This window comes from Prionailurus bengalensis, chromosome X (assembly GCF_016509475.1).
Source record: "Prionailurus bengalensis isolate Pbe53 chromosome X, Fcat_Pben_1.1_paternal_pri, whole genome shotgun sequence".
Lineage (NCBI taxonomy): Eukaryota > Metazoa > Chordata > Mammalia > Carnivora > Felidae > Prionailurus > Prionailurus bengalensis.
The window spans coordinates 84,916,065-84,939,943 of record NC_057361.1 but is presented as its reverse complement, the minus strand read 5'-3'; the positions used below and the strand labels follow the sequence as shown (position 1 = coordinate 84,939,943).

Sequence of the window (23,879 nt, the reverse complement as noted above, 5' to 3'; positions counted from 1 at the left end):
ACCAGGGAAGTAACAACCGAGTGTTCAGCTCCAGTGTCAACAATGAAATTTATTGTTTGGCCCCCTACTTTCATTTCATGGGGGCCAAGAGAGAAAGAGCCCTGTCCCTTCAGTCTGATTCTATCCCGGCCAGACTGATGAGGTTCTCGCCTCGAGGTTCTTCCCGATATCAGCAGGGCTTTGAGGGGCCCTTCCAATTTGGACATTCATTTTTCTAGGGTCCCTTGCTAAGGGGGCTCTGGTCTTCCCCCCTTTTGGTGGTTGAGGTCTTCCCATCTTCACAGAGTCTGTTTCTTTTAGTGCTGCTGCGAGAAAGGTGGCCTTCTTTTTTAGTCTTCTCTCTGCTTCTCTTTTGGCTGTGACTTCTCTGTTCATGAAACTTTACTGGCAACCTCTATCAGCTGATTGATATTCATCCCGGCAAAGCCCTCCAACTTCTGGAATTTTCTTCTGATGATATTTTAGTCATGTTCATGGGCTTTTTGGCTCCAGCTTGGATTCCCCCAAGGAGGGCTTCCTGGTATCATCGGATGTGGGCTTGTCCTTCTGTGGTGAAATCCCATGTTGGACGTTCTTCAGGCACAGCAGCTTGAGCCCAGACAACAGGATCATTGATCCCCGGAGGTGTGTGATCTTCTAGATACTGTCATGTTTCTCTCATTCTTCTTTCTTCTGTATTAAACAGAGTACGGAGTAACTGTTGACTATCTTCCCAAGTCAGTCGGTGGGTCTGGAAGAGGGACTCCATCAAGTTGACCATTGCTTGTGGCTTTTCAGAGTATGATGGAGTATTGTGTTTCCAGTTGAGGAGGTTGGTTGTAGAGAAAGGTTGATAATACATCATGGAATGGCTGGCTGGACTGTTCCATCCTCATTCTGTCTTTCAGGCTCTCGTCTCCCTTACAGGCATTTGGAGAGCGTTAGGTCTGGGTCTGGGGTGCGGTCTGGCTGCTGGCCCTTGTCTCCCGGGGAGGGTTCTCTGGGTGCAGGAGGTGAGGAGACATGGGCAGCAGTGGCAACAGAGGAGAGACAGATGGGGGAGGAGTTTCAAGCTCAGGGGCATGGGGGAGGGAGCCTGGTGAGTCATAAGGTGGCAGAAAGACGGGATCTTCCTCCAGGTGTCATGCAAACACTAGGGGAGTGGTGAATTTCTTCTTTGGCTCCCTGGGTGAATCTCCGCATAAAGCTGCTAAAACCTTTGCCTGACTCTGCTTGCTATGGATGAGTCGCACCTAAGACAGAGGATTTCAGGCAATTTCAAGTCAGGAGTCGATGTATGGAAATTTATCAGGGTGACCTGGGTTCCCATTGATTATCAGCCAAACCCACTGCACTACTTGAGCATCTAATGTCCGTTCCGGGGGCCATCCTACATTCAATATGGGCCATTCTAGTTCACAAAAGGTCCTTAACTTCCTGGGTGTCATTTTCACTCTGTAATCACCTGAAAATCCCTTTTTAAAATTTTTGAGCGTGACCTCTAAAATTGTAGGCTTACTCTGTTTTGATCCCATTATTAATTCCTTTCTCGTGTTTGGTGTCAGGGAAACAGACAAAGGGAGGGTATCCCCTCAGATGCCCTCAGGACCAACCAGATACTCCATTGGTCGTGTTCCCAAGGGAAACTTTAGGTGAGGCTTGGCCATAGCAGACTCAGCTTTGTGACTTATGATCAGAGTCTAATCTGATGCCACCCTGGACCGTATGCCTTTCACTGAGACTCAGGAGAGCCCACTCAGACTCCGTAGAATTTTGGGACCTTAAGGGTGCCCATCCGTGGAGCCACAAACTCGAACTCAAGTGGCAAGCCTGGCCAAGCCCCACATTCTCTCTCTCTCTCTCTCTCTCTCTCACACACACACACACACACACACACACACACCAGAGTCTATTACATTCCCTCCTGTAAGATTTTCTACCTGTGAGACCACTAAGGTCTCCGGGAAGTGATCAGGTCCCCCCCTTCCACCCTTTTGGTTGGGCCTGACTACTTTGGTAGTCTCACTTGTGAGGTTCTCACTTCAGGTCCAGGTCCTCACCTACCAGGTCTCTTTGAGTCCAGCAGGAACGACAGAACACGGCCAGCCCCAGGTGACTGAACAGGGGACTGCCAAAATTCAGTCAGGACATGCCTTCTCCTTTATGATTCCTTGCTCCTTGCTCCGTCACAGCCTAGCCATTCTTCCAAACCAGTGGCAACAATGGGCCAGCGCGGTTAGGTTTCTCAGTCAGGGAACCAAATGTGTTATGGAACCAGGCTGGAACGGTGGCAGAAAAACCAAGCAACACTCAGAGATCTTGGTGGATCGGAGATTTAGTTTAACACCGGAGGGCTCAAAGGAGACTGTTTCTCCAAAGATCTGAGCGCCAAATGAAAGTGGGAAGGGTAATTTATAGTTGTCAGCTTCCATATCTGTGGTGGGTTTTCGTGCGCGCGGCAAACAGGGCAAGAAGAACCCAGAAGAAGGGTCTCTAAGCTAGAGACCAGAGCTTGTTTCAGTCCCATCGGCCATCTTTGGTGCAGTACTTTTTTCATTTCTCCAACAATTGCTGTTATGAAAGGATCAGGAAGAGAAAGAAAATTTAACAAAAGAGACTGAGAGGTAGGCACCGAAAAGATCTGAGGGAAACTGTGAGATAGGGGTGTCATAGAAAACAAGGGAAAATAGTATCTAGAAGAAGAGGGATAATGCACAAGAAGGTCATGCAAAGGCTAGTTTCTCCTGACAAAAGATTCATTTCATCTCTTAGCAATTCATGAGAGTGAAGGGAGAAGGGGAAAAATAATCTCAAATAAAGGGTACCAGGCACAAAATTCTCTAAAAGCCTTATTTTGGTTAACCCCCTTAGTTTGATCTGAATTCCCAGGTCCCTCAGGGAAGATACATATGTCCTGAATACTGGAAAAGCAAATGCTACACAAAGTAAAGGATCAGGTTTGTGTCATTTTGGTGAAATAAAAACTCAGACAATTTTAGGTTTACAGGACAAAGAAGATGATGAGGGAAGGAAGTAATGGGGATTAATCAGAACAGTTTTACGAAGCAGTTGTCTGTACTGAACTCCCAAGCTAAGGCCAGTGAAAAGGAGGGCAGTGGTAGGTGTTGTATTTATTTTTCTTTTTACCCTACCTGGTCCCAGAAAGAAATTATGACAGCATAAACTGTTTATTTGGGTAAATTATTCAACAAGCATTTATAGAGTAAAAATGAGAAAAGGTGAGCAGAAAAAGAAAGGATACATTAATCTAGGATAGATAAATGGACAGATCCCTTCGAAGGGTAGATTTACAGAAGAGTAAGGAGGAATAAAAGACTACAAACCAAGAGTCAGGGAATGTTGATGGGCCCCTATGGCTTTGGGGGCCTGAGTGGAACTCAAGGGATAGGGGTCTCTTTTGATGCTAGAAAGATGGAGGTGGCTACCAGGGGCCTAGAATTGTCCCAGAAGGATGCAAGAAGTGGGCCTCATGAGCCTTTGCTCCTGGCCAGTTCTCAGCTAGAGGGTCCAAGGCAGAAGGGCCCTCCCAGTCTCCTTCTGGCCATGGGGTTAAGGAGGTGAAGCTGAAGGCAAACACAGGGTGCTAAGGGGAGGGGAGGGGTGCTGGCAGAGCACAGGAGGCTGAGCCTCCACACCCGTCCATAGAGAGAGTGTGTGTGGCTGGGGGAGAGGAGAGGTGGGTTGAAAGGTCGGATTAAGGGGTCAGGGACGAAACAGGAGCAAGAAGCCAGGGAGGAGCTGATGGGGATGATTCTGGAAGGAGAAGCACTTCATGGCAGGGTCTGGGTATGGCAGTCCGGGGAAGGCTGCAGTGGGCTTCTTGCAGTGCCTGGCTTCTACCCCTCCCCAGAGGCCTGAGCCTGCACCCCTTTGTCCCTGTTGAGGGGCCATTAACTGCTAGCATAATTAGAGCCCCAATACCCTTCTTCCCTCAGGACCACACAGCCCAGGGTTCTGTGTGAAACCTCCAGAGTCTGCCATTCCTACCAGTCTAGATGTGAATCCCCTGCCCAGTCAAGATGCCCTCCCCTCCTCTCCCTGTCTTCTCCTCCCCCAATCTCTACAGCTCTATGCTTCCTCTCCTCCACACACTACCTTCCACCGTGCCACACTCTGTCCTCTCAGCCATATTTCCTTCCTCACAAACCCCCTCAGGTCTGTATTCATTCCCCTCTATCCCCTGATTTAAATTAAAACATCCCCTATCAACCTTGTCTTGCTCACAAGGATAGGAACTGATATACCTACAAAGAACAGGGAGACCCTTATGGACAGAGGGTCATTTTTTATCACGCTCCAATGTGAGGCCATGAGATGGGGCAGGAACAGGTGTCCAGGAAGGTCCTTCCGTGATCTCTCTTTCCTATTGATGTCCTCAGTTCTAAAAGGGTATATGGAGGGGTGCCTGGGTGGCTTAGTAGGTTAAGCATCTGCCTCTCTTGGTACATGAAACCAAGCCCCATGTTAAGCTCTGAGCTGACAGCATAGAGTCTGCTTGGGGTTCTCTCTCTGCCCCTCCCCACTCAAAATAAATAAACACTAAAAAATAAAAAGAGTATGTGGGCTTTCTAATTCCCATGTATTTTCATATTCCCTGGCACCCAGATTCCTTTACATCCTTCCTTGGGTATTCCCATTTGTTGGATCAGAACAAGGTTAGCTTAGAGTCCTTGGGCTGCTGTCCTCTACAATGTAGCCAGGGGGAGCTTGGGAGGTGCTGAGGTTCCTGGTACTAAATTCTGATGAGTAGCTGCTTTCTCAGTACTGAGGGAAGAAGCATAGGGTAGTGTCAGCCCAAAGGACAGTCTTATTGGTGCCATCAGGTATTGTCCAGAAGAAGCAGTAGCAGCAGTCTAAGGAATCTACCCAGGGGAGGGAGAGCACTCCTTCCCAAAGTGAACAGGAATAGAACCCCTGAGATACCCATTTCCCATTTTTCTCCCAACCCTTGTCCATGATCACTTTTCTCAGGATGCATTAGGGAAGAAAGCATTGGGATATTATTAACTAGTGGATGCAGATTTGACCCTGACCTAGGACCATGTCAGTTGTGATAAGGGGCTTTTGGGGAGATACTCAGCCCATTTCAGCTTCCCTTTTCCTCATCTGTAAGTGAGGCTGGTAAAAAACTCCATTTCACAATATGACCCCACCCCCATTAGAGCTTCTATATTTGGTTCTTATTTTTTTTTCTTCTATATTCCTAAAAGTTACATCACACACAGAGACATTGAACTTGATGCTTGTATATATTCATTGACATAGAACTCCACAACATATATTTGTTTGCTGAAAAATACACAGTATAGAACAGAACTTACATTTGATCACTTTTATCTATACATACCTGTACACAGTTATAGGGAAATATCTAGAAGGACATTTATCAAAGGGCTCACAATGTTTATATAAGGATGGAGAGTTTCAGGTAATTTGTATTTTTTGTATATTCCTTCATTTTGTGAAGGTTTAACAGAGTAACACTTCTTTCATAAGAAGAATAAAGTCACCAAGGAAATGGACACAGGCAGAGAACAGACCCTTAGCAGGGACAGAGGGCAGGCCATCCTCTCCACTTTGGTGGTATCCAAGACCTCTCCAGTCCAAAATAAAGCCAATTTATGGATTAATTAATGCAGATAGAAGTCTACCCACTCTCATTTTCCCATCTGAATACAGTAAAGGATTCACTTAGGGCTGGGTCTAGCACCTTACTAGAGGCCCAGAGAGGTCATTGTGTCTGCTAGGGACTTCTTTTGACCTCTCCTTTTCTGTATGTGTCAGCTCCTGCAGAATGATGATCAGATTCTCAAACACCTCAGCCTTGTTGCTCTCACTGTCACAGGTTTCCTTTGAGTGGCCCTCCTCACCGCAATACAAACAGAAGACTGTGTATTTTCGCTTCCTGGCTCTACGCATATCCCCAGGACCATCATTCTTATACCCAGAACCCCCACTGGTAGAAGGAGATTGAGCCACAGAACTGCTGGAAGAATCAATAACCACTATTTGATCCAGACATCTGGTCCTGCCTCTGAGAGGAGGGACATCCATGGATGTAAGTGGAGGGTCCTGAGACTCAACTAGGATCACATCCTCATTTGAGTCATCAAGAGTATCATCTACCTCTATCACATTGCAGTCATCATTGCTGATTGCTATTGGCTGAGGGCCCCGAAATGCCATGTGGCTTGCTGCCCTCTCCAAGATTAGCCCAGACCTTTTGAGTCTCTTCGGTTTCATAAAAGTGTCATTTCAATCCCCTTCCTCCCTTATCATCTTGATTAACTCCAAAAAATTAGGACGATGCTCTTGATCATTTGCATACATCCTAAGAAGATGTTTCAGCTTAAAATGCAGGTCCATATTCAGCTCAGCTCCTAAAAGGAGCTGGTGCAGGCAAGTCTTGTTTGCATCTTTCTGAGCTATGATCCCTGCGTGAATAGCATTCTGAAGCTGCACTTCTAAAAGAATCACATAAAGGGAGGCTTTCTCCCTTGTGCCTACAGAGTGTTAAAAAATTTACCATGGGCAGCGACACTGCTTTCAGACTCCCCAAACACCAATTTCATTGCCCGCAAGAAATCAGCCACTCTTAGATTGGGGTTGGCAGCCTGGAGCAAACGCATGACCTCCCTGGCAGGGCCCCTAAAGGTTTTCATCAAGCACTTGAGCTTTTCCTCCTCAGACATACTCCAATTGGGCAGGACCCCATTGACTTGGATCAGTTTTCAAAGGTTTCTTCCCCTTGGGCTGGCACCACTCTCCCTGAGAACAATTTCACATTTCTTTCTGCCATGTTGACACTTAAAGGACCAAGACTCCTCCCCAGAGACCTCAAAATTGAATGGGCCCAAGGTGGCCAGGGTGTGTTTTGCCTCTGGCTGTTACCCACACATGCAATGATGCTAGCCATGATGGTGGATGATCTTCTATCTGAATATAACAAGATGCTCAGGCTTTTCAGAAAAGCCTAATCTGTATGAGGAATCCCCAAAGCAATGTTCCCAGGCTCTGCTTTCCTTGTATCTCAATAGGGACTGTAAAGAAAAGGGGGAAGAAAAGGTCAGTAAGTAGTAGATTGCAGGGAAGTGGTCTGCAGTCGCTCTACTTCCATGAACACCCTGCAATACATTTTATATTTGCTAACTGACCTAAAAATATGCTGCAGGAGACTGGCTATTACAACTTTCTGGAGATACTGGATGTCTTTGTGCTTGCAGGGTACTTTTCAGAGCTACATCCATCACTCCTGTAAGTCCTACAGGAGGGAGGGCAACTGTTGCTTTGAATTCTAGGTGAAATTGTGTGTGGGGCTGTTACTGGGCTCTCAAAATAGAGTGCAAAGGTCTAAGTCTCATAGATTTGTGATAATAAATAAGATATCCATTAAAATAATTGTGTGTCAATCATACTCAAATAAAAAAAATGTAAAGATATCCCTTAAACTCACTTCTCGGATCTCAACCACAGCCCCTTCTCAAAGTCCCTCACCCCTTATTTCTTAGATTATAAAACATAAGCTAGGAAACAAGTGCATGCCTTTATTTCACTTCCAGCCTCTGCAACAGGTGCCCTCCTGAGAAAGCTCGCTGTCGGAGTAGGTCGACCTCTGTCCACTGGGGGTTGCAGATCCCAGCCCTGACTTCGGTCCACTGGGGGTTGCAGATCCCAGTCCTGAGGACGTCAAGACTGCGTGGTCGGGGAGGGCCAGACAGAGAAGGAGGAGTCAAGTGCAGCCTCATCCCTCATTCTTCACCCCACTCCCTCTCCCCCCTCTGCCCCCCCACCTCCGCTGTAGCCAGACGGAAAATTCTATCTCCCACCTTCAGACAGAAAATTCCCTCTTCTACCTTCTGAATACAAGCCAAAGCAAACCTTTCCATTACTTTTCCCTGGGAAATCGTTGGCCTGCCAGCTCTGCAATCAGCCGCAAAGAATTCAAGTTCTGATTTGGCTTTGATGGCCTGGCACGGAGAAAAGGAATAAGAGTTGGACATGCACACCCACATATATTCCTCCCCAGGAAGAGATGGGGATATGCAAAAGGAGTTCAAAGCAGACAGTTTGTGATTCTCTTCCCCTTGTCCCTCCCTTACCACCCTTTGAAAATGCCCCCCCCCCCTTTCAATTCAGGCAAATCCTACCCATTTGGCAGCTTCCAGCAAAACCCCACCTCCTCCCTTAGCTAGCGGGGCCAAGGGAGTGCTCTTTCCCTGCCTCGCAGTTCTTGATTCCCTAAGTGGTGAGCCGCCCGGTACTAGTGGAGCTTCCCCTTCCTCTCTCCTCTCGGGGCAATCGCGCCCCCCCCCCCCGCGTTTTATTATTTTTTACCTGTGCTCTGCTGGTGGGCAGCGGATGCTTCGTCTTGGACACCTGTGGATGTCTCCTTCCAGTCTCCGCGGCCTTGCATGGGGATGCTTCTTCGACCTCAGAGCGAACGGGTGCTGCCCAACGGAGCTGCTCCACAGGGCAGACCAGTAAGTGGTACCTAAGCCTAGGCAGCACGGTTCCCAAGGCAGCCGCGGCCGCCCACGCCCACCCACTGGGTCCTCCCAGCAGCCGCCGCTAAGGTTAGCCTCTGCCCATTGACACAAAAGAGCTTGATGAGCGGGGCGGCGCGGCCAATCAGCGGAGCGCGGGGGCGGCCTCCTCTCTCAGTCTACAGCCCTGAGGCCATTGCTAGCAAAAGGGGGGAGCCGACCAGCAGGGGCTGCGGCACACGGGCGACAGAGCCAGCGAGGTGTCAAGTGCAGCTCGGACGCACGGACCGGGCCGATTTACCCGTGAGTTTGCTGCTTTCCCCCTTGCTTTCTTTCTCCCTCTCCCCTCCAACTCAACTCTCCTCCCTCTGCGCTTTGAGACCGGATGCCTTAAACACGAGGTGGGACAGAAATCAAGTGAACAATAGGAGTTCCTCACCTTTGTATAGGGGGGAAGGGGAGAAAGCATTTACTGAGCGCTTTCTGCGTGCGAATGTGCTGGCACAGACATCTCATTTATTCTCAGCAGCCCTGTGAAGGAGGTAGTGGTGTGCCTGTTTAACAGAGAGAGAGAGAGATCTTCAGCACTCAACCAGTATGGTTAGGAAGTGCAGAGCTAAGCGCTCACACCCAAGTCAACATGTCTGATTTCAAAAGCTACCCCCTGTAAATACTCTCTACTCTTTGAGGGTTGGTGGAGAAAAGTCAAAGTGGAGATGTGAGGGCCCATTTGGAACTATATAGAATTAGTGAGCAAGGACTATTATCTTCATTGTACAGATAGGGAAACAGAGAGGTCAGGCGTCTTGCCCAGCATCACACAGCAAATAAATTTCAGCATCCGATTTTGCATCCAAGTCTGTTGTTCTAATGCCAACTATTTGCCTAGCTGACCTGCCTAGACAGTATGTTTACATCGGTGGTCTCAAACCACCAGGAGTCTTGGTGTGATAGTAGTGTTCAGTGAGAGGGGGAGGGGAGGGAGTGGGGTGGGGGAGTGGGGTAGGGGAAGAGGTAGGCAAGTTTTACAGTACCCACTATAGAAAAGAGGAAACTAAGGCACTTTTCTTTCTCATTCTACACTATACTTTATACTACAATAAGCTGCTTGTTTATTTAAAAAAATAAAACATTATTTCTACGGCTTATGAGCTCAAAGGAAACAAGGCTCAGAGAAGTGAGATGACTTGCCCGAAATTACAAGGTGAAGCCAAAATTTGGACCAAATCTCTCTGACACCAGAAACTATGCTTTTAACCAAAGTATGGGTACAAGACTGGTTGCCTCAGAATCATTTTGGAGAGCTTGTTAGAAAGGCATATTCCTTAGCTCCACCTCTGGGAGATTCAGATTTGCTAGGACTAGGGGTGGGGAGTGTGATTTATATTTTTAACTAGTGCTGTGGTTAATTCTGAGGTGTAGAGAAGTTTATGAATCACTGCTGAAGACACCACATCATGCTGAGAGTAATAAGTAAATGGCCTGGTGCCAATGTATCTGGCCACAGCACATCTGTCATGAAATGTAACCCCACTGAGCAGAGGTTCCTACCCAGGGTTCCTTATGAAATTGTCTGCAAAGAATTTGGACTCTGTATATTTTTCTGAGTTCTTAGTTTTGTGGATTTTTCAAGATAAGTTTGTGGCCCAGAAATGGTTAAGAATCATTCCCCTATAATCTTTCTTCATAACATCTTTCAACTTGTACTTCAGGAAGAAGTGTGAGAAATGAAACAGTTTGACCTAACCACTGATCCACAGCTCTCTACCGCTGATACAGCTCTTTCATTTCCTGGCTTGAGGACAGGTTGCTAGGTTGCCCTTCTGTGAGCTCTTGAGGGGACCTCTCCTTTGCTGTATTTGGCATCACTGGCCCCAGAGAAAGAATAACTCCATGGAAACGGCATGCAAGGCTATGCTGGTCATGCAGGGCCACCAGCTTGAATGGGCTGTGAGGCCAGTGGCTGGGAAACCTTCTCTATATTCTAGGACTTCTCATTCTTGGAGAGCAGGTCTTACTTTCCTTATGTAAATTGTGGCTAGGAGGCCTCTGTGGGGCTTGTTCTTGACTCCTGATGTTTAGAAGCAAATGAACAATCTAATGCCTTTCCACGACTATTGTTGGGTTCATCTTCAACATGCCAAGGTATTTCACCTGCTCCTTTCTGCCCTCTTATTTACAAACCCAATACCTATGGTTCTTTGAAGTAAACAGTTCAAATTTGGAAATGAGGACTTTTATCTGAGGGACATTTCTCTTGTGGATGGAACAGTGTGGAAGGGGTTGTGGAGGCTGGAGGGTATGGGAGGTAGAGAGAAGGGTGACCTCACCCAGTCAGCAGTGATGCTGGCAGTAGCTCTTAGGCTTCTTGAGACTTTTGCTTCTGCTCCCCAATACCATGAAATCGACCCTGTGTCACAGCAGATTCTGTGTTTAAATTGTCTTCACTGCCAACTTAGGTGATCTGCAGGTGGACCTGGTGGGGATGGGATCATATAGGAGAAATAGATTCTAGAAATCTGACCAAAAAAGTGAGAAGAAATGGATTATGTAAAGGTGTCTAGATTGGGCCCTTAAAACTAAGCTAAGGTCTCTTCCAGCAAGGCTGGGAGGAGGATTTGCTAAACTGGCTCCAGTTGGATATAGAGTATCCCTTACCTCTGGCCTCATGTGTGGGAGTGTGTTCCAATTCATGGCTCTGATGAGACCACATTTTCCAATTTCAACAAAGAAACCTTAAAAGCCTGAAGGTTAGGGAGATAAAGCTTTTCAGCTGAAACAGTAATAGCTTCCCTGGCTGCCTGCCTCCTCTGTGCCAGGAACTTTCCATCTGTTATCTTTACATTTAAGCTCCTCAGCAGCCATATTAGATAGTCATTGTTATCCCATTTTGCAGATAGGGAACCTGAATTTCAGGGAAATTAAGTAACTTATATAAGGCCACACAACTAGTAAGTGGAGTTACTGGGACTTCAGCCCCCTCAGGGCTGTCACACTTTAAAGCCCATGAACAACTTTGCTGTCTCCCAAACAAGCAATTTAAAATGCACTCTGCGGGGCGCCTGGGTGGCGCAGTCGGTTAAGCATCCGACTTCAGCCAGGTCACGATCTCGCGGTCCGTGAGTTCGAGCCCCGCGTCAGGCTCTGGGCTGATGGCTCGGAGCCTGGAGCCTGTTTCCGATTCTGTGTCTCCCTCTCTCTCTGCCCCTCCCCCGTTCATGCTCTGTGTCTCTCTGTCCCAAAAATAAATAAACGTTGAAAAAAAAATTAAAAAAAATAAAAAAATAAAATGCACTCTGCAAGGGCACCTGGGTGGCTCAGCTCACTCAGTTAAGCATCTGACTCTTGTTTGGATCAGGTCATGATGTCATTGTTTGTGGGCTCCATCTGGCTCTGTGCTGGCTGTGTGGAGCTTGCTTGGGATTCTCTCTCCCTCTCTCTCTGCCTGTTCTATGCTCCTGCTCCCTGTCTCTCCCTGTCCTTCCCTCCCTCCCTCCCTCTCTCTCCCTCTCAAAATAAATGAAATAGACATTAATAAAATAAAATAAAATCTACTCTGCAGATGACCCAGTGCATTAGACTGATTTCAGCTTTTAGAAGAAGTGTAGTTGTAATCTAATCTTTATTTCTGGGATCTTTTTTTTATAATGAAACTAGTAATATAACTTAGGGAGCAATTTATATACTGAGTACTGTGTTAAGAGTGTTATATACTTCCTCTCATGCAAGCTTCATGATGATAATTTTAAAGATAAGGATACTGAAGCTCAAAAAAGTGAAGAGACTTGGCCAAGGTCATAAAGCTAGGAAGTGACATGGTGAAATTCACACCCAGATCTGTTTGACTCCAGAGCCTGTGTCTTTATGCTATAACACTTTTCAGTGGGGAAAACAAATATGACCCTTTTTCTAAATCCACTCCTGTAAGCCACAGCTCTATCTCCTTCCCATGGCCTGCATCCAGAACTGTGCACCATTCATATTTTTAGGCCTCTGTGCCTTAGGCCTCTTCCTCAGCATAGAATGCCTGCCATCACTCCTTCACCTAATGAAATCCTGGTCATTGGTTAAGGATCAAGTCAAATGCCCCTCATGAGAGAAATTTCTTCACTGCTCCCTGTCACAGGTAGAATAAATTGCTCTTGTCTTTCTGCTCTTACCTTGATTAGTGTACCCTTAATTTTGCCTTCCAGTATAGTTTAGTTCATTGTTGACCTGTCTCCCCGACTATATTCCTGAGCCCTTGAAGGCAGGTACCAAGTCCTATTCACCTCTAGCTTCACAGTAATTTATCCACAGTGATTTAGTACACAATCAGTACATGTTTGTGAGCTGAACAAAGACTGACTGAGGGAGACCCTGCATGAACAAATAAATGAGGGGCTGGATTCTGGGGTGATCACAGTCCAGGGTGATTCCCCTGGACTCGACTGGCCAGGGGAGTCTGGAATCCCCTGGGCTCACTTTATTAGGCTTTAAACATAGGAGACACATCATGAGGTATAGGGAATAACTACTCAAGACTGACTCCAGACACATTCTATGGTCTGTACTTTGAAATTCATGTCAAGGGGCCAGAACAGTTTATAGAACATCTTTGCATTCACAGAAGAAAGGTCTTCTCTGCCTCATATGTGAACACAGGATTTGTTCCACCATACCTCTTTATCTGGTTCTGGCTGACTTGATCTTGCAGGAGTATATGCTCTATGGAGACAGATGGCGAAGTCAGGAAGCATCTCTCTATTTTTTTTAATACATTTTATTGAGGTCACCATGATATGGATGCTTAACCACTTTCTCCCATTTTGTTTTATTAATCTTTGCAACAATCTTTTGAGGTAGGTCTATTGTTGCTATTTAATGGCTAAAGAAACAGATTGAGTATAGTGTCTTGTCTAAGGTCATATAACTAAGTGGTAGAGACAGAATTCGGTTTCTTTTTTTAATGTTTATTTTTAAGAGAGAAAGAGAGGTGGGGTAGGGAGAGAGAGGAGGCAGAGAGAGAGAGAGAGGGAGATAGAGGATCTGGAGCAGGCTCTGTGCTGACATCAGAGAGCCTGATGGCGAGGCTGGAACTCATACATCACAAGATCATGACCTGAGCTGAAGTCCGACGCTTAACTGACTGAGCCACCCCAGGCACCTCCAGAATTCAATTTCTGATCTGTCTGCTCCCAAAGCCTGGCATTGTAATGGGAGAATACATGTGAAAAAATGTGGATTCTCCTTCTCCCCTATAAAATAGGAAGAATTAAATTTATAAAATGATGAATTAGATATTTAAGCTGTTTCTAAATTATTGTTCACCTTTAATTCCTGAAAATGACTGACAAAATTGGCAGAAGGAATTGGGGATGGAAAAGCACAATTCTGCTATCAAATATTGGCCCTAATTCCTCCATGTCAGCCCCCAGTGACGTGCACAATATGAGAATGCCTAGAGAGCATTTCACCCCATCAGCTGATTGTATTTTATTATTTTGTTTTGTTTTATTTTACTATTTTATTTTATTTTATTTTATTTTATTTTATTTTATTTTATTTTCAAGAGAGTGAGGGTGAAAGTGAGCAAGGGACAGAGAGGGAGAGAGAAAGAATCAATCCCATGAGGAGCAGAGAGAGAGAGAGGGAGAGAGAAGAGGGGCTCATGCTCACCGGAAGCAGGGCTCGTGTTCACCCAATGAGAGGCTTAAACTCATGAGCTGTGAAATCATGACCTGAGCCAAAGTCAGATGCTGAACTGACTGAGCCACCCAGGCACCCCATTCCATCAGTTCTGTTATAACTGAGATGGATCAGACTCCAAGATGTCAATGAATTTCTAAAGGTCATACAGGAAGATAATAATAGACTGGCACTTAGAATGCTAGTCTGCCAAATCCTAACCCAGTTTTTCCCCTATGTCAGCCTGCCTTATGCAGTCAGTCAACACATGTTTATGGGTAACTCAGGAAAATGTGGGTAAGAAGTGGAACATCACTGCACTTTGAAATAGAATAGGGTGCAAACATTTCCCTCATTAACTGTCCTTATTTAGATGCAGGTAAGACTTGGGGTAGAAGTTCCTTAGTAGTATATTTGGGGGGTGTTGGGGGTACCTGTGGCTTTGGAGGTATGAATGGAGCTCCTGGTGGCCTGGAGTTGGGGGAGGCGTCCTTTTGGCTCTAGAGAGATGGAGGTGGCTACCAGGGGCCTAGAATTGTCCCAGAGGGATGCAAGAAGTGGGCCTCATGAGCCTTTGCTCCTGGCCAGTTCTCAGCTAGAGGGTCCAAGGCAGAAGGGCCCTCCCAGTCTCCTTCTGGCCATGGGGTTAAGGAGGTGAAGCTGAAGGCAAACACAGGGTGCTAAGGGGAGGGGAGGGGTGCTGGCAGAGCACAGGAGGCTGAGCCTCCACACCCGTCCATAGAGAGAGTGTGTGTGGCTGGGGGAGAGGAGAGGTGGGTTGAAAGGTCGGATTAAGGGGTCAGGGACGAAACAGGAGCAAGAAGCCAGGGAGGAGCTGATGGGGATGATTCTGGAAGGAGAAGCACTTCATGGCAGGGTCTGGGTATGGCAGTCCGGGGAAGGCTGCAGTGGGCTTCTTGCAGTGCCTGGCTTCTACCCCTCCCCAGAGGCCTGAGCCTGCACCCCTTTGTCCCTGTTGAGGGGCCATTAACTGCTAGCATAATTAGAGCCCCAATACCCTTCTTCCCTCAGGACCACACAGCCCAGGGTTCTGTGTGAAACCTCCAGAGTCTTCCATTCCTACCAGTCTAGATGTGAATCCCCTGCCCAGTCAAGATGCCCTCCCCTCCTCTCCCTGTCTTCTCCTCCCCCAATCTCTACAGCTCTATGCTTCCTCTCCTCCACACACTACCTTCCACCGTGCCACACTCTGTCCTCTCAGCCATATCCTTCCTCACAAACCCCCTCAGGGTCTCAGATCTACGCTGAGCATTCATTTCTTCTTGGTCCTGAGTTTCCTTCATGTGTCCTGGATCCCCAGTTGCCTCTCATCTACCCCATCAGCTCCCAGCCATTTCTGCAGTGGGATCAGTAGTTTGGTGCCCTTGTACTGTCTTTCCTCTAGTACATTGATTTTGAACTAGTGGTGATTTTGCTTCCCAGGGGACATATGGCAATGTCTGGAGATAATTATATTATTGCTGGGTTGATCCCACCTTGTGCTGCTGCATTCAGTGAGTGGAGGCCAGGATGCTGCTAAACGTTCTATAATGCACAGGACAGACACCTACAACAAAGAATTGTCTGGTCAAAAATGTCACATGTGTCAAGGCTGAAAATCCCTGCTCTATTATATAGCTACAGGTCTGCAAGGATAGGCTTGGAAATTGCCAGGTATAGAGATTTTTGGTGCTGACCTTCCAGGAACAGCTACTCTCTCTGTTCCTCAGTTGGGTGGGGGCAGGGCATTGCTAATGAAACAGTTACAACAGTGTTAGGAATCTGCAGGCAGAGAGACGAGGGAGATTCCCCACTCCCCAGATTTACTACCAGCTTTTAGAGAAAGTATTGGAATACAACTTCTGAATGCCTTTCTGCTTCTTTGAGATAGTACCACTTTTTGGAAAGAGAATAGCAACTTATTGTAGCAGTTTACCAAATGCAAACTTTCATGTGGTGAAAGTTGAATGCAATATGTTTTGGAGCCCTGTTTTCCCAATTTTATTTTCTTCAATCACAAACCTTCTTTGAATATTAGAATATTTGATTTATTGGTAAACCACTGCACAGGTGACTCTGTTCAGAAAAAAAAAAACTTGGCTTTTTTTTAATGCTTATTTTGAGAGAGAAAGAGAGAGCACAAGAGGAGAAGGGGCAGAGAGAGAGAGAGGGAGAGAGAGAATCCTAAGCAGTCTCCACTGTGCTGTTAGTGTGGAGCCTGGTGGGGCTGCATCTCACGAACTGTGAGATCATGACCTGAGCTGAAATCAAGAGTCAGACACTTGGGGCACCTGGGTGGCTCATTCGGTTGAATGTCTGACCTTGGCTCAGGTCATGATCTCCTGGTTCTGTGGGTTCGAGCCCCATAGCAGCAGGCCTGGGCTCGGTGCTTACAGGATGGAGCCTGCTTTGGATCCTCAGTTCCCCACCCCACCCCCGACCCTTCCCTGCTTTCTCTTTCTCTCTCAAAAATAAATAAACATTAAAAAAAAGAGTTCCAATTTCTCTACATTCTCACCAACACTTAAAAAAAGAAGAGGAGTTGGAAGCTTAACTGGTTGAGCCACCTAGGTGCTCCAACACTTCCTTTGTTTTAATTTGAGGCTGATGAACGATTTCTTAAGAAATATTTCTCAGAAACTCATCCAAAGTGTTGCTTGTTTCCTTAGAGCTAAGTTTCTTGGGACTCTGTTTGTAAGTAACGAAAATGCCACCAACAGATTTAAGTGGTAAGTAACCTCTTTTTTTTCCCACTCTTGCCAGTTTTCTTCCATCTGCACGCAGTTGTCTTCAGCATGGCAGAACAGAACCACTCTCCTAGAAAGGAACTTCAGCACAGGACACGAGCAGAGTCTCCAGGAAAGAAAAGCTGGCATTCCCAGGCCTATGCCCTTGGGGCCATTTCCAACTTTATGTCTACTTTTCTGACCTTCCCTATCTATAAGGTTGTGTTCCGTCAACAGATACATGCTATGGTGGTGTCAGAGGCTGTGCGACAGCTTTGGCATGAAGGCCCTCAATACTTCTACCGGGGAATATACCCACCTCTTCTCTCCAAGACATTGCAAGGGACTCTACTGTTTGGGACTTATGATAGCCTGCTGTGTTCTCTCTCCCCTATTGGGCCACACTCACTGGGACACCGCTGGACTGCAGGGCTCATGTCTGGTGTGGTGGAGGCTGTGGCACTGAGCCCCTTTGAAAGGGTGCAAAATGTGCTCCAGGATGGTCGCAAGCAAGCTCGCTTCCCCAGCACCTTCAGCATTCTCAAGGAATTCAACTCTTATGGGCTTTGGGGGCGGCTGTCACTGGGCTACTATCGTGGTTTCTGGCCTGTCCTTCTCAGGAACAGCCTGGGGAGTGCTCTGTATTTTTCCTTCAAAGACCCCATCCAGGATGGCTTGGCAGAGCAAGGCCTGCCCCACTGGGTTCCTGCCTTAGTGTCTGGGAGTGTCAATGGAACAATCACCTGCCTAGTTCTGTATCCTTTGATTGTGCTAGTGGCCAATATGCAGTCCCATATTGGCTGGCAAAGAATGCCAAGCCTATGGGCCTCTGCCCAGGACGTGTGGGACACTCGGGGCCGAAAGGTGTTCCTCATCTACCGTGGCGGCTCCCTGGTCATCCTAAGGTCCAGCGTGACATGGGGCCTCACTACTGCTATCCATGACTTCCTGCAGAGGAGATATCATTCCAGGAAAGAGCTGAAAGACTGACTAACTGTAGAAAGTGTGGCCATGGCAACTTTGTTATCCTAAGCCTTCCCAGTTGGTCTAAATAGCTTACATCTTTGGCTTGGTTACCCAATGCAACAACTGTTTAGCATCTTTGAACTGTGAGTGCATGGGAGAAGTTGTCAACCACCAGCCTGTTGGGCAAAGACAAAGCCCAACAGGGTTCCTTGGCCAGAAAAAAGAAAGTCACCCCAGTCCATCCACAGCTTCAACAGCCTCAGACCCAGGAGGCCCTTAAAAAAGCTTGTGACCCAGGTGAAATGTCATTCCTTTAAAGAATTCCTTGACAATAAGAGTAAAACTTTAAAAGATGACCTTAGTTAGGCACTGTGAGTTCTGGGACCCCTCCAGTTGTCCTTTGGACTAAACTTAGTGGAGGACCAGATACTCCAATTTCAAAGAACTATGCTTGACTTAGGATGCAGATTCCATAGAACATCTCAGATGACTGCATTTTCATGATATTGTTCACTACCCCTGCCACCATCACTCTCACTTCTCAGGGCTGTAGGTTCTTGTTTCAGTCAGGCTGGCATTCGTGGATGGAAATCCTAAATTAGGCTTGCCTCAACTGATCAGATGTCATAAGAACTGATGGGGCTGGATATAGGGGTGGGAAGAAGTATTGTCACTTATGTCGCTAGATGGAAGGAATAGACTTTGAGGGAAGAGATTTAGGTCATGAGAAAAATTTACTATAGATTGCTTGGTATTATCTTCCAGTATATTTTTGATAGCAGGGCAATAACACTGCCTAGAAACCACTTGAGTTTCCCTAATAAATCTGGAAGTGAAATGACCATATCTTTTCACAAATAATTGCATATTTTATTGTGTGGATAAATACAGTTACAGTGACATAAATAGAAATCTTAGCCTGTAGTTCAAAGCTATTCAAAATATGGTCTCCATATAACTTGCAGCATTTTATCACACCACTACCACTTACATAGATCCCATACAACCAGCCAAACTGAACTATTGTTCTCTCCCCCAAAATGCCATGAACTTTCTCATGGCAGTGCTTTGGCCCGCACTATTTCTCCACCTGCAGTATCTGTTCCCCACATGCTAGTCTGCCAAAACCCTTCCAGGTCCTCAAAGCCTAGCTCACATGCCACCTTCTCTGTGGAGACTCTTCTGATTTCCCATAACTGAATGTTACATTAGTCTCTAGTGATGCCCTTTTCCAATAACACTTCATACATGGCACTGATTCCATTATGTCACTGATCTCATGGTGCCCTGTGTTCTTCTTGATGTTCTTCAATACCTCCTACTAGACTGTAAAACTCCTTGAAAGCAGGAATTCTTGTATGCATTTTAAAATCTCCCATTGTACCTAGGTGCTCAATAATGTTGGCTGATTACCGAATTGATTGTCAAGCTGTGATATGATCTTTATCCTCAGGGTGCTGTCCCTTGTACATGAAAATGATGTTATTGACTCACTGTCAGCAAGACACAACCTTTGAGGTGTGATTTTGTTTTCTTTTATTAGTGGATTTAGCTTTGTGCTAATGATAATGCTGCTGCTGATAATAATAATAAATGACTATTAACTAGAACATTTGATGAGTTTGTGTTATTGATGGCATGTTTGCTATTAGCAACACCACAGGAACTAAAATTCCGCAAACAGAAACACATTGCATAACTATCCCATTCATTTCAACTCCAGAATTTTGAAGATTTCCAAGATGACGTATGTTGCAGTTTTCCCTTTGGAGATAATATCATGATAGTGACCTCCACTTGCACCTCCTTACCTAACTGAATCTGTCATTTAAAATGACCTACTTATATATCCTAGCAGTGAGAATTCCTCGCTTAACATCATAGAAATTAAAGATACAGCAGTAGGCAGTATGAGATCAGAGAGCATTTGCCCGCAAGGTCAACAGAAAATGGGTGGTCCAAAAGAGCTGTAGATGAGTTCCCACATCTGATCCTTGTGCAGATTTGGATGGGGTAGGACAGTGCTCTGCTGGTGGATTTAAGGGCAGGGAACATGGGGTCTGTACAAGGAAAGGAAAAATAGAACAGCAGCTAGTGATATTTCAGCATAGTTATATCTATGTATTCCTTCTAACTCTCAGAAGGAACAAAATATTTCTTAAAAATTTGTAACTTAGCCTATAGCTTTTTTTTTTTAGATAGGGCACAAGTGAGCGAGGGGCAGAGAGAGAGAGAGAAAGGAAGAGAGAGAAATGGGGCTTACCTGATGTGGGGCTCCAGCTCATAGACCATGAGATCATGACCTGAGCCAAAGTCAGATGGACTGAGCCACACAGGCACCCCTATAGCTTTTTTTTTTTAATTTTTAATTTTACTTATTTATTGTGACAGAGACAAGTCAGCACAAGTAGGGGAGGGACAGAGAGAGAGAGGGAGACAGAATCCCAAGCAGGCTCCACACCGTCAGCATGGAGCCTGACATGGGGCTCAAACCCATGAAACTGTGAGATCATGACCCGAGCCGAAACCAAGAGCTGGACGCTCAACCAACTGATCCACCCAGGCGCCCCTATAGCTTTGGTTTTTAAGCTGAAAAGGAGATAAACTACTGTACTCCCCCACGTTTTAATCCAAGAGATGCATTTATTACCAAGTACAATGTCGATTTCCACTTATGCCACTGTGTCAGTTCATGTCCCTTTATTCATTTTAACTTATTTAGAAGTTTCAAACTTCTTGAAATTGTAATTTCAAACTTATAGAAAAGTTGCTAGTGTAAGTCAGGTTTAAAGAACACCCACATACCCTTTATTCTAATTCCCCTGTTAACATTTTAGCCCATTTGCTTTACTGAACATTCATTCTCTACCTACACACACACACACACACACACACACACACAGTATTTTTGCCTGAACTACCCAGAGTTGCAATTTTAATATTTCTTGATTCAATATTTGTAGATTCAAATTTTCAAAGACTGTGTTTTAACTCTATGACAGTGGCACAGTTACTATATAGACGATTCCCAAATTAACAGTGATTCAGCTTAGGATTTTTTGACTTTATGATGGTGTGAAAGCAATAGGTATTCAGTAGAAACTGCACTTTGAATTTTGAATGTTGATCTTTTCCAGGCTAGTGATGTGTGGTAGATACTAATGTGAGCTGGGCAGCAGCAAAGAGTTGAGGCTCCCAGTCAGCCACAAGATCACGAGGGTAAGCAATTAATACACTGACAACCATTCTGTACCCACACAGCCATTATATTTCTAACTTTCAGTTCAGTATTCAACAAATTACATGAGGTATTCGACATTTTATTACAAAATAGGCTTTGTGTTAGATGATTTTTTCTAGCTGTAAGCTAATGTGAGTGTTCACGTTTAAGGTAGGCTAGGCTAGGCTATGATGTTCAGTAGGCAGGGTGTATTAAATACATTTTTGACATAAGATATTTTCAGCTTATGATGGGTTGATCAGGATGTAACTCCATGCTGAGGAATAGCTATAGAATATTAGAAAATGAAAGTTCATGGCATATTTTAAAGTTACATTGGTGGCAATTGTTTAAATGTACTATATTTGCCTTTATAGAAACTTTGGATTTACATTGTGTTAATAATTGAAGCTATGCAATTCTAATATTAACATGAATTTACAACTAAAGCATGTTATAATTTAAATAATTAATTTTTACAAATTGCTTCATTTAAGAACCTAAGCAAAATTACATATCTTTTTCCATTTTAAGTCTTCTGAGCAAAGTTTAAGAGTGTAATAGTTTTCTAGTAATTTAAATTTTTTTCATCATTATTTTTGAGACAGAGACAGAGAAAGCATGTAGTGGGGAAGGGACAGAGAGAGACGGGGATAGAGGCTGAAGCGGGTTCTGTGCTGACACCAGAGAGCCAATGCAAGGCTTGAACTAAGGAACTGTGAGATCATGACCTGGGCAGAAGAAGCCAGACACTTAACTGACCGAGCCACCCAGCCGTGCCCCAGGAATTTTAAATATCCATATTTAGTTTTGTGATGTAAATGTGGTTATATTCTCTGACATTTAAAAAATGACTTTTGGATTTGAGATAAACCAAGAGGTAATAAATACCTATGTATGTTTAAAACTCATAAAATGTAGAATTTAGTGCTAAAGTTGCTTAGTATAAAAAGTTGAAAGAAAAAGAATAAAAATCTCCATATGAGCCCTGTATATCTTTGTATAAATATAAACTATATCAAGTTTTCTAAAGCTCAAGGTGAAATAAGAACTAATATATTACTATTACTGTTATATGGTTTATTAAGACTTCAGTTTGCTCTTAAAATTTATTTTAAACATTATATAGTATTATAGTTTAACTACATTTTTGTAACAACTGCATATAGTATAGTATATTAAAGATAATAAAATAATGTTCCATATGAGAGAAAAAGCAGCATAATAAATCAGGAAAAAAGTGAGTAGTGTTCATAAATAAATAAATACTATATTTCCATATATTCTCCCATTTCTGTTTCTTTCATACCACCTTTTTTTCCCTCAAATCTTCAACACTTCCTCACCCCTCCTGAATAGTAGTTGTTGACCTTGCTTTCCATTTAAGAAAAGAGAAGCATTCAGAAGCGAGCTTCCAGTTAAAAGAACATTTATAATCACCCATGTAATGACCACCCAAGACAAGAAATACAACATCTTGATAACTTCCACCCCCTCATTTTTCCTGCCTCCAGTCCCCCACCACTGATGGCCTTCTTCTCTCCATCCTAGAGGTAACCCGTGACTATTGTGATATCATTTCTTTGGTTTTCTTTATAAGTTTATCTTCTATATAAGATTCTCTAAACACAGTTTTGTTTCACAGATATTTCAGCTTTATATAATTTATGTATTTGGAATTGTGACTACCTTGTTTCACTCCACATTATTTGTGAGATTCATCCATGTTGTTGCAGGTAACTGTAATGTTATTTCTTTTTTAAAAATTGTGATAAATTTACTTAAAAATTCTTTGTTTCTTAGAACAGTTTTAGAGTCAAAGGGAAGGTACAGAGAGTTCCCATCTACTCCCTGCTCCCACATGTACATAGCCTCCAGTATTATCAACATCCCACACTACACTGATACCTTTGTTGCAATTGATGTACCTACATTAATACATCATTATCACCCAAAGTCCATAGTTTACTTTAGGGTTCATACTTAGTGTCGTATGTTCTATGGGTTTGGACAAAGAAAAATCAGGAAAAAATAGAGACCAGAGTAAATAATAACATAACATTGAAAGTAATGACCAGTTTTCCAAACAAAACAAAATTGGCAATGCTTTAACTACATTAAGAAAAAAAGAAAGAAGACTCAAAAACTGAAATGAGAAATGGAAAAGAGTACAACAGATAACACAGAAATATATAGTGTGATAACAGATTACTATAAACAATTATATACTAATAATTCAGATAACTTAGAAAAAACCCAAATAATTCCTAAACACGCACAAGTAACCAAGACTGAATCATGAATCTTATATCCAAGAAATAGGAAATCAACTTAGACCAATAAGAAGAATGATGGTTGAATTAGGAACAAAAATCTCCCAGCACAGAAAAGCCCAAGACCACATGGTTTCATTGGTGAATTCTACCAAACACTAAAACAAATTTAATGACAATTTTTAGCAAAATCTTAAAAGTAATAGAATACAGGGAGCACATTCAAAATCATTCCATGAGGCCAATACTACCCTGATACCAAAGCAGGGTAAAAACAATGCAACAACAAAAAAGTCTAGTTTATCCTATATAAGCACTGCTACTCCAACTTTCTTTTGACATCCATTTGGGTATTAATGTTTCTCCATCCCCTCACTTTCAATCTGTATGTGTCTGTAGGTCTAAAATTTGCTTCTTGTAGTCAGCATAAAGATGGGTCTTGTTTTTTTTTTTTTTTTTACCCATTCTGACATCCTATGTCTTTTTTAAAAAAGGTTTATTTATTTTGAAAGAGAGAGAGAGAGCACTCATAGCAAGTGGAGGA

General features: G+C 44.3%; 3 protein-coding genes and 1 long non-coding RNA gene across 4 annotated transcripts; 1 reads left to right on the top strand and 3 right to left on the bottom strand.

The window, feature by feature from the left end:
• Positions 1-931: 931 nt before the first annotated feature.
• Positions 932-5,208, bottom strand: LOC122477312. Its single transcript, XR_006295675.1, has 2 exons — positions 2,044-5,208; positions 932-1,232 (listed from the first exon to the last, which is right to left on the bottom strand). It is a non-coding gene; the product is annotated as an uncharacterized LOC122477312 (long non-coding RNA).
• An 87-nt stretch (positions 5,209-5,295) lies between these two features.
• Positions 5,296-7,741, bottom strand: ZCCHC18 (zinc finger CCHC-type containing 18). Its single transcript, XM_043569658.1, is given in 3 exon segments — positions 5,296-6,494; positions 6,497-6,727; positions 6,730-7,741. Coding segments are annotated over 3 exon segments (1,209 nt in total). The 5' UTR covers positions 6,917-7,741; the 3' UTR covers positions 5,296-5,703.
• Positions 7,742-7,748: 7 nt separating this feature from the next.
• On the bottom strand, positions 7,749-15,454 carry LOC122477116. The gene is made up of 4 exons (XM_043570005.1): positions 15,343-15,454; positions 10,814-10,893; positions 8,335-8,568; positions 7,749-7,967 (listed from the first exon to the last, which is right to left on the bottom strand). The coding sequence occupies exons 1-4, from the start codon at positions 15,452-15,454 to the stop codon at positions 7,749-7,751; spliced, it is 645 nt and encodes a 214-aa protein (XP_043425940.1).
• On the top strand, positions 8,698-19,448 carry SLC25A53 (solute carrier family 25 member 53). The gene is made up of 2 exons (XM_043570260.1): positions 8,698-8,786; positions 16,914-19,448. Exon 2 carries the CDS (start codon positions 16,946-16,948, stop codon positions 17,864-17,866), a length of 921 nt encoding a protein of 306 aa, XP_043426195.1. The 5' UTR covers positions 8,698-8,786; positions 16,914-16,945; the 3' UTR covers positions 17,867-19,448.
• Positions 19,449-23,879: the final 4,431 nt, after the last annotated feature.

Excerpts from the sequence above, each read along its gene's own strand:
- SLC25A53 (XM_043570260.1), top strand. The coding sequence starts at position 16,946 with ATGGCAGAACAGAACCACTCTCCTAGAAAGGAACTTCAGCACAGGACA.
- LOC122477116 (XM_043570005.1), bottom strand. The coding sequence starts at position 15,454 with ATGAAGGAAACTCAGGACCAAGAAGAAATGAATGCTCAGCGTAGATCT. Across the intron at positions 8,569-10,813 it reads CCAGCATCACTGCTGACTGG|CGGCGGCTGCTGGGAGGACC; the intron begins GTGAGGTCACCC and ends GGCTAACCTTAG. Across the intron at positions 7,968-8,334 it reads TGCCCACCAGCAGAGCACAG|GCCATCAAAGCCAAATCAGA; the intron begins GTAAAAAATAAT and ends TCTCCGTGCCAG.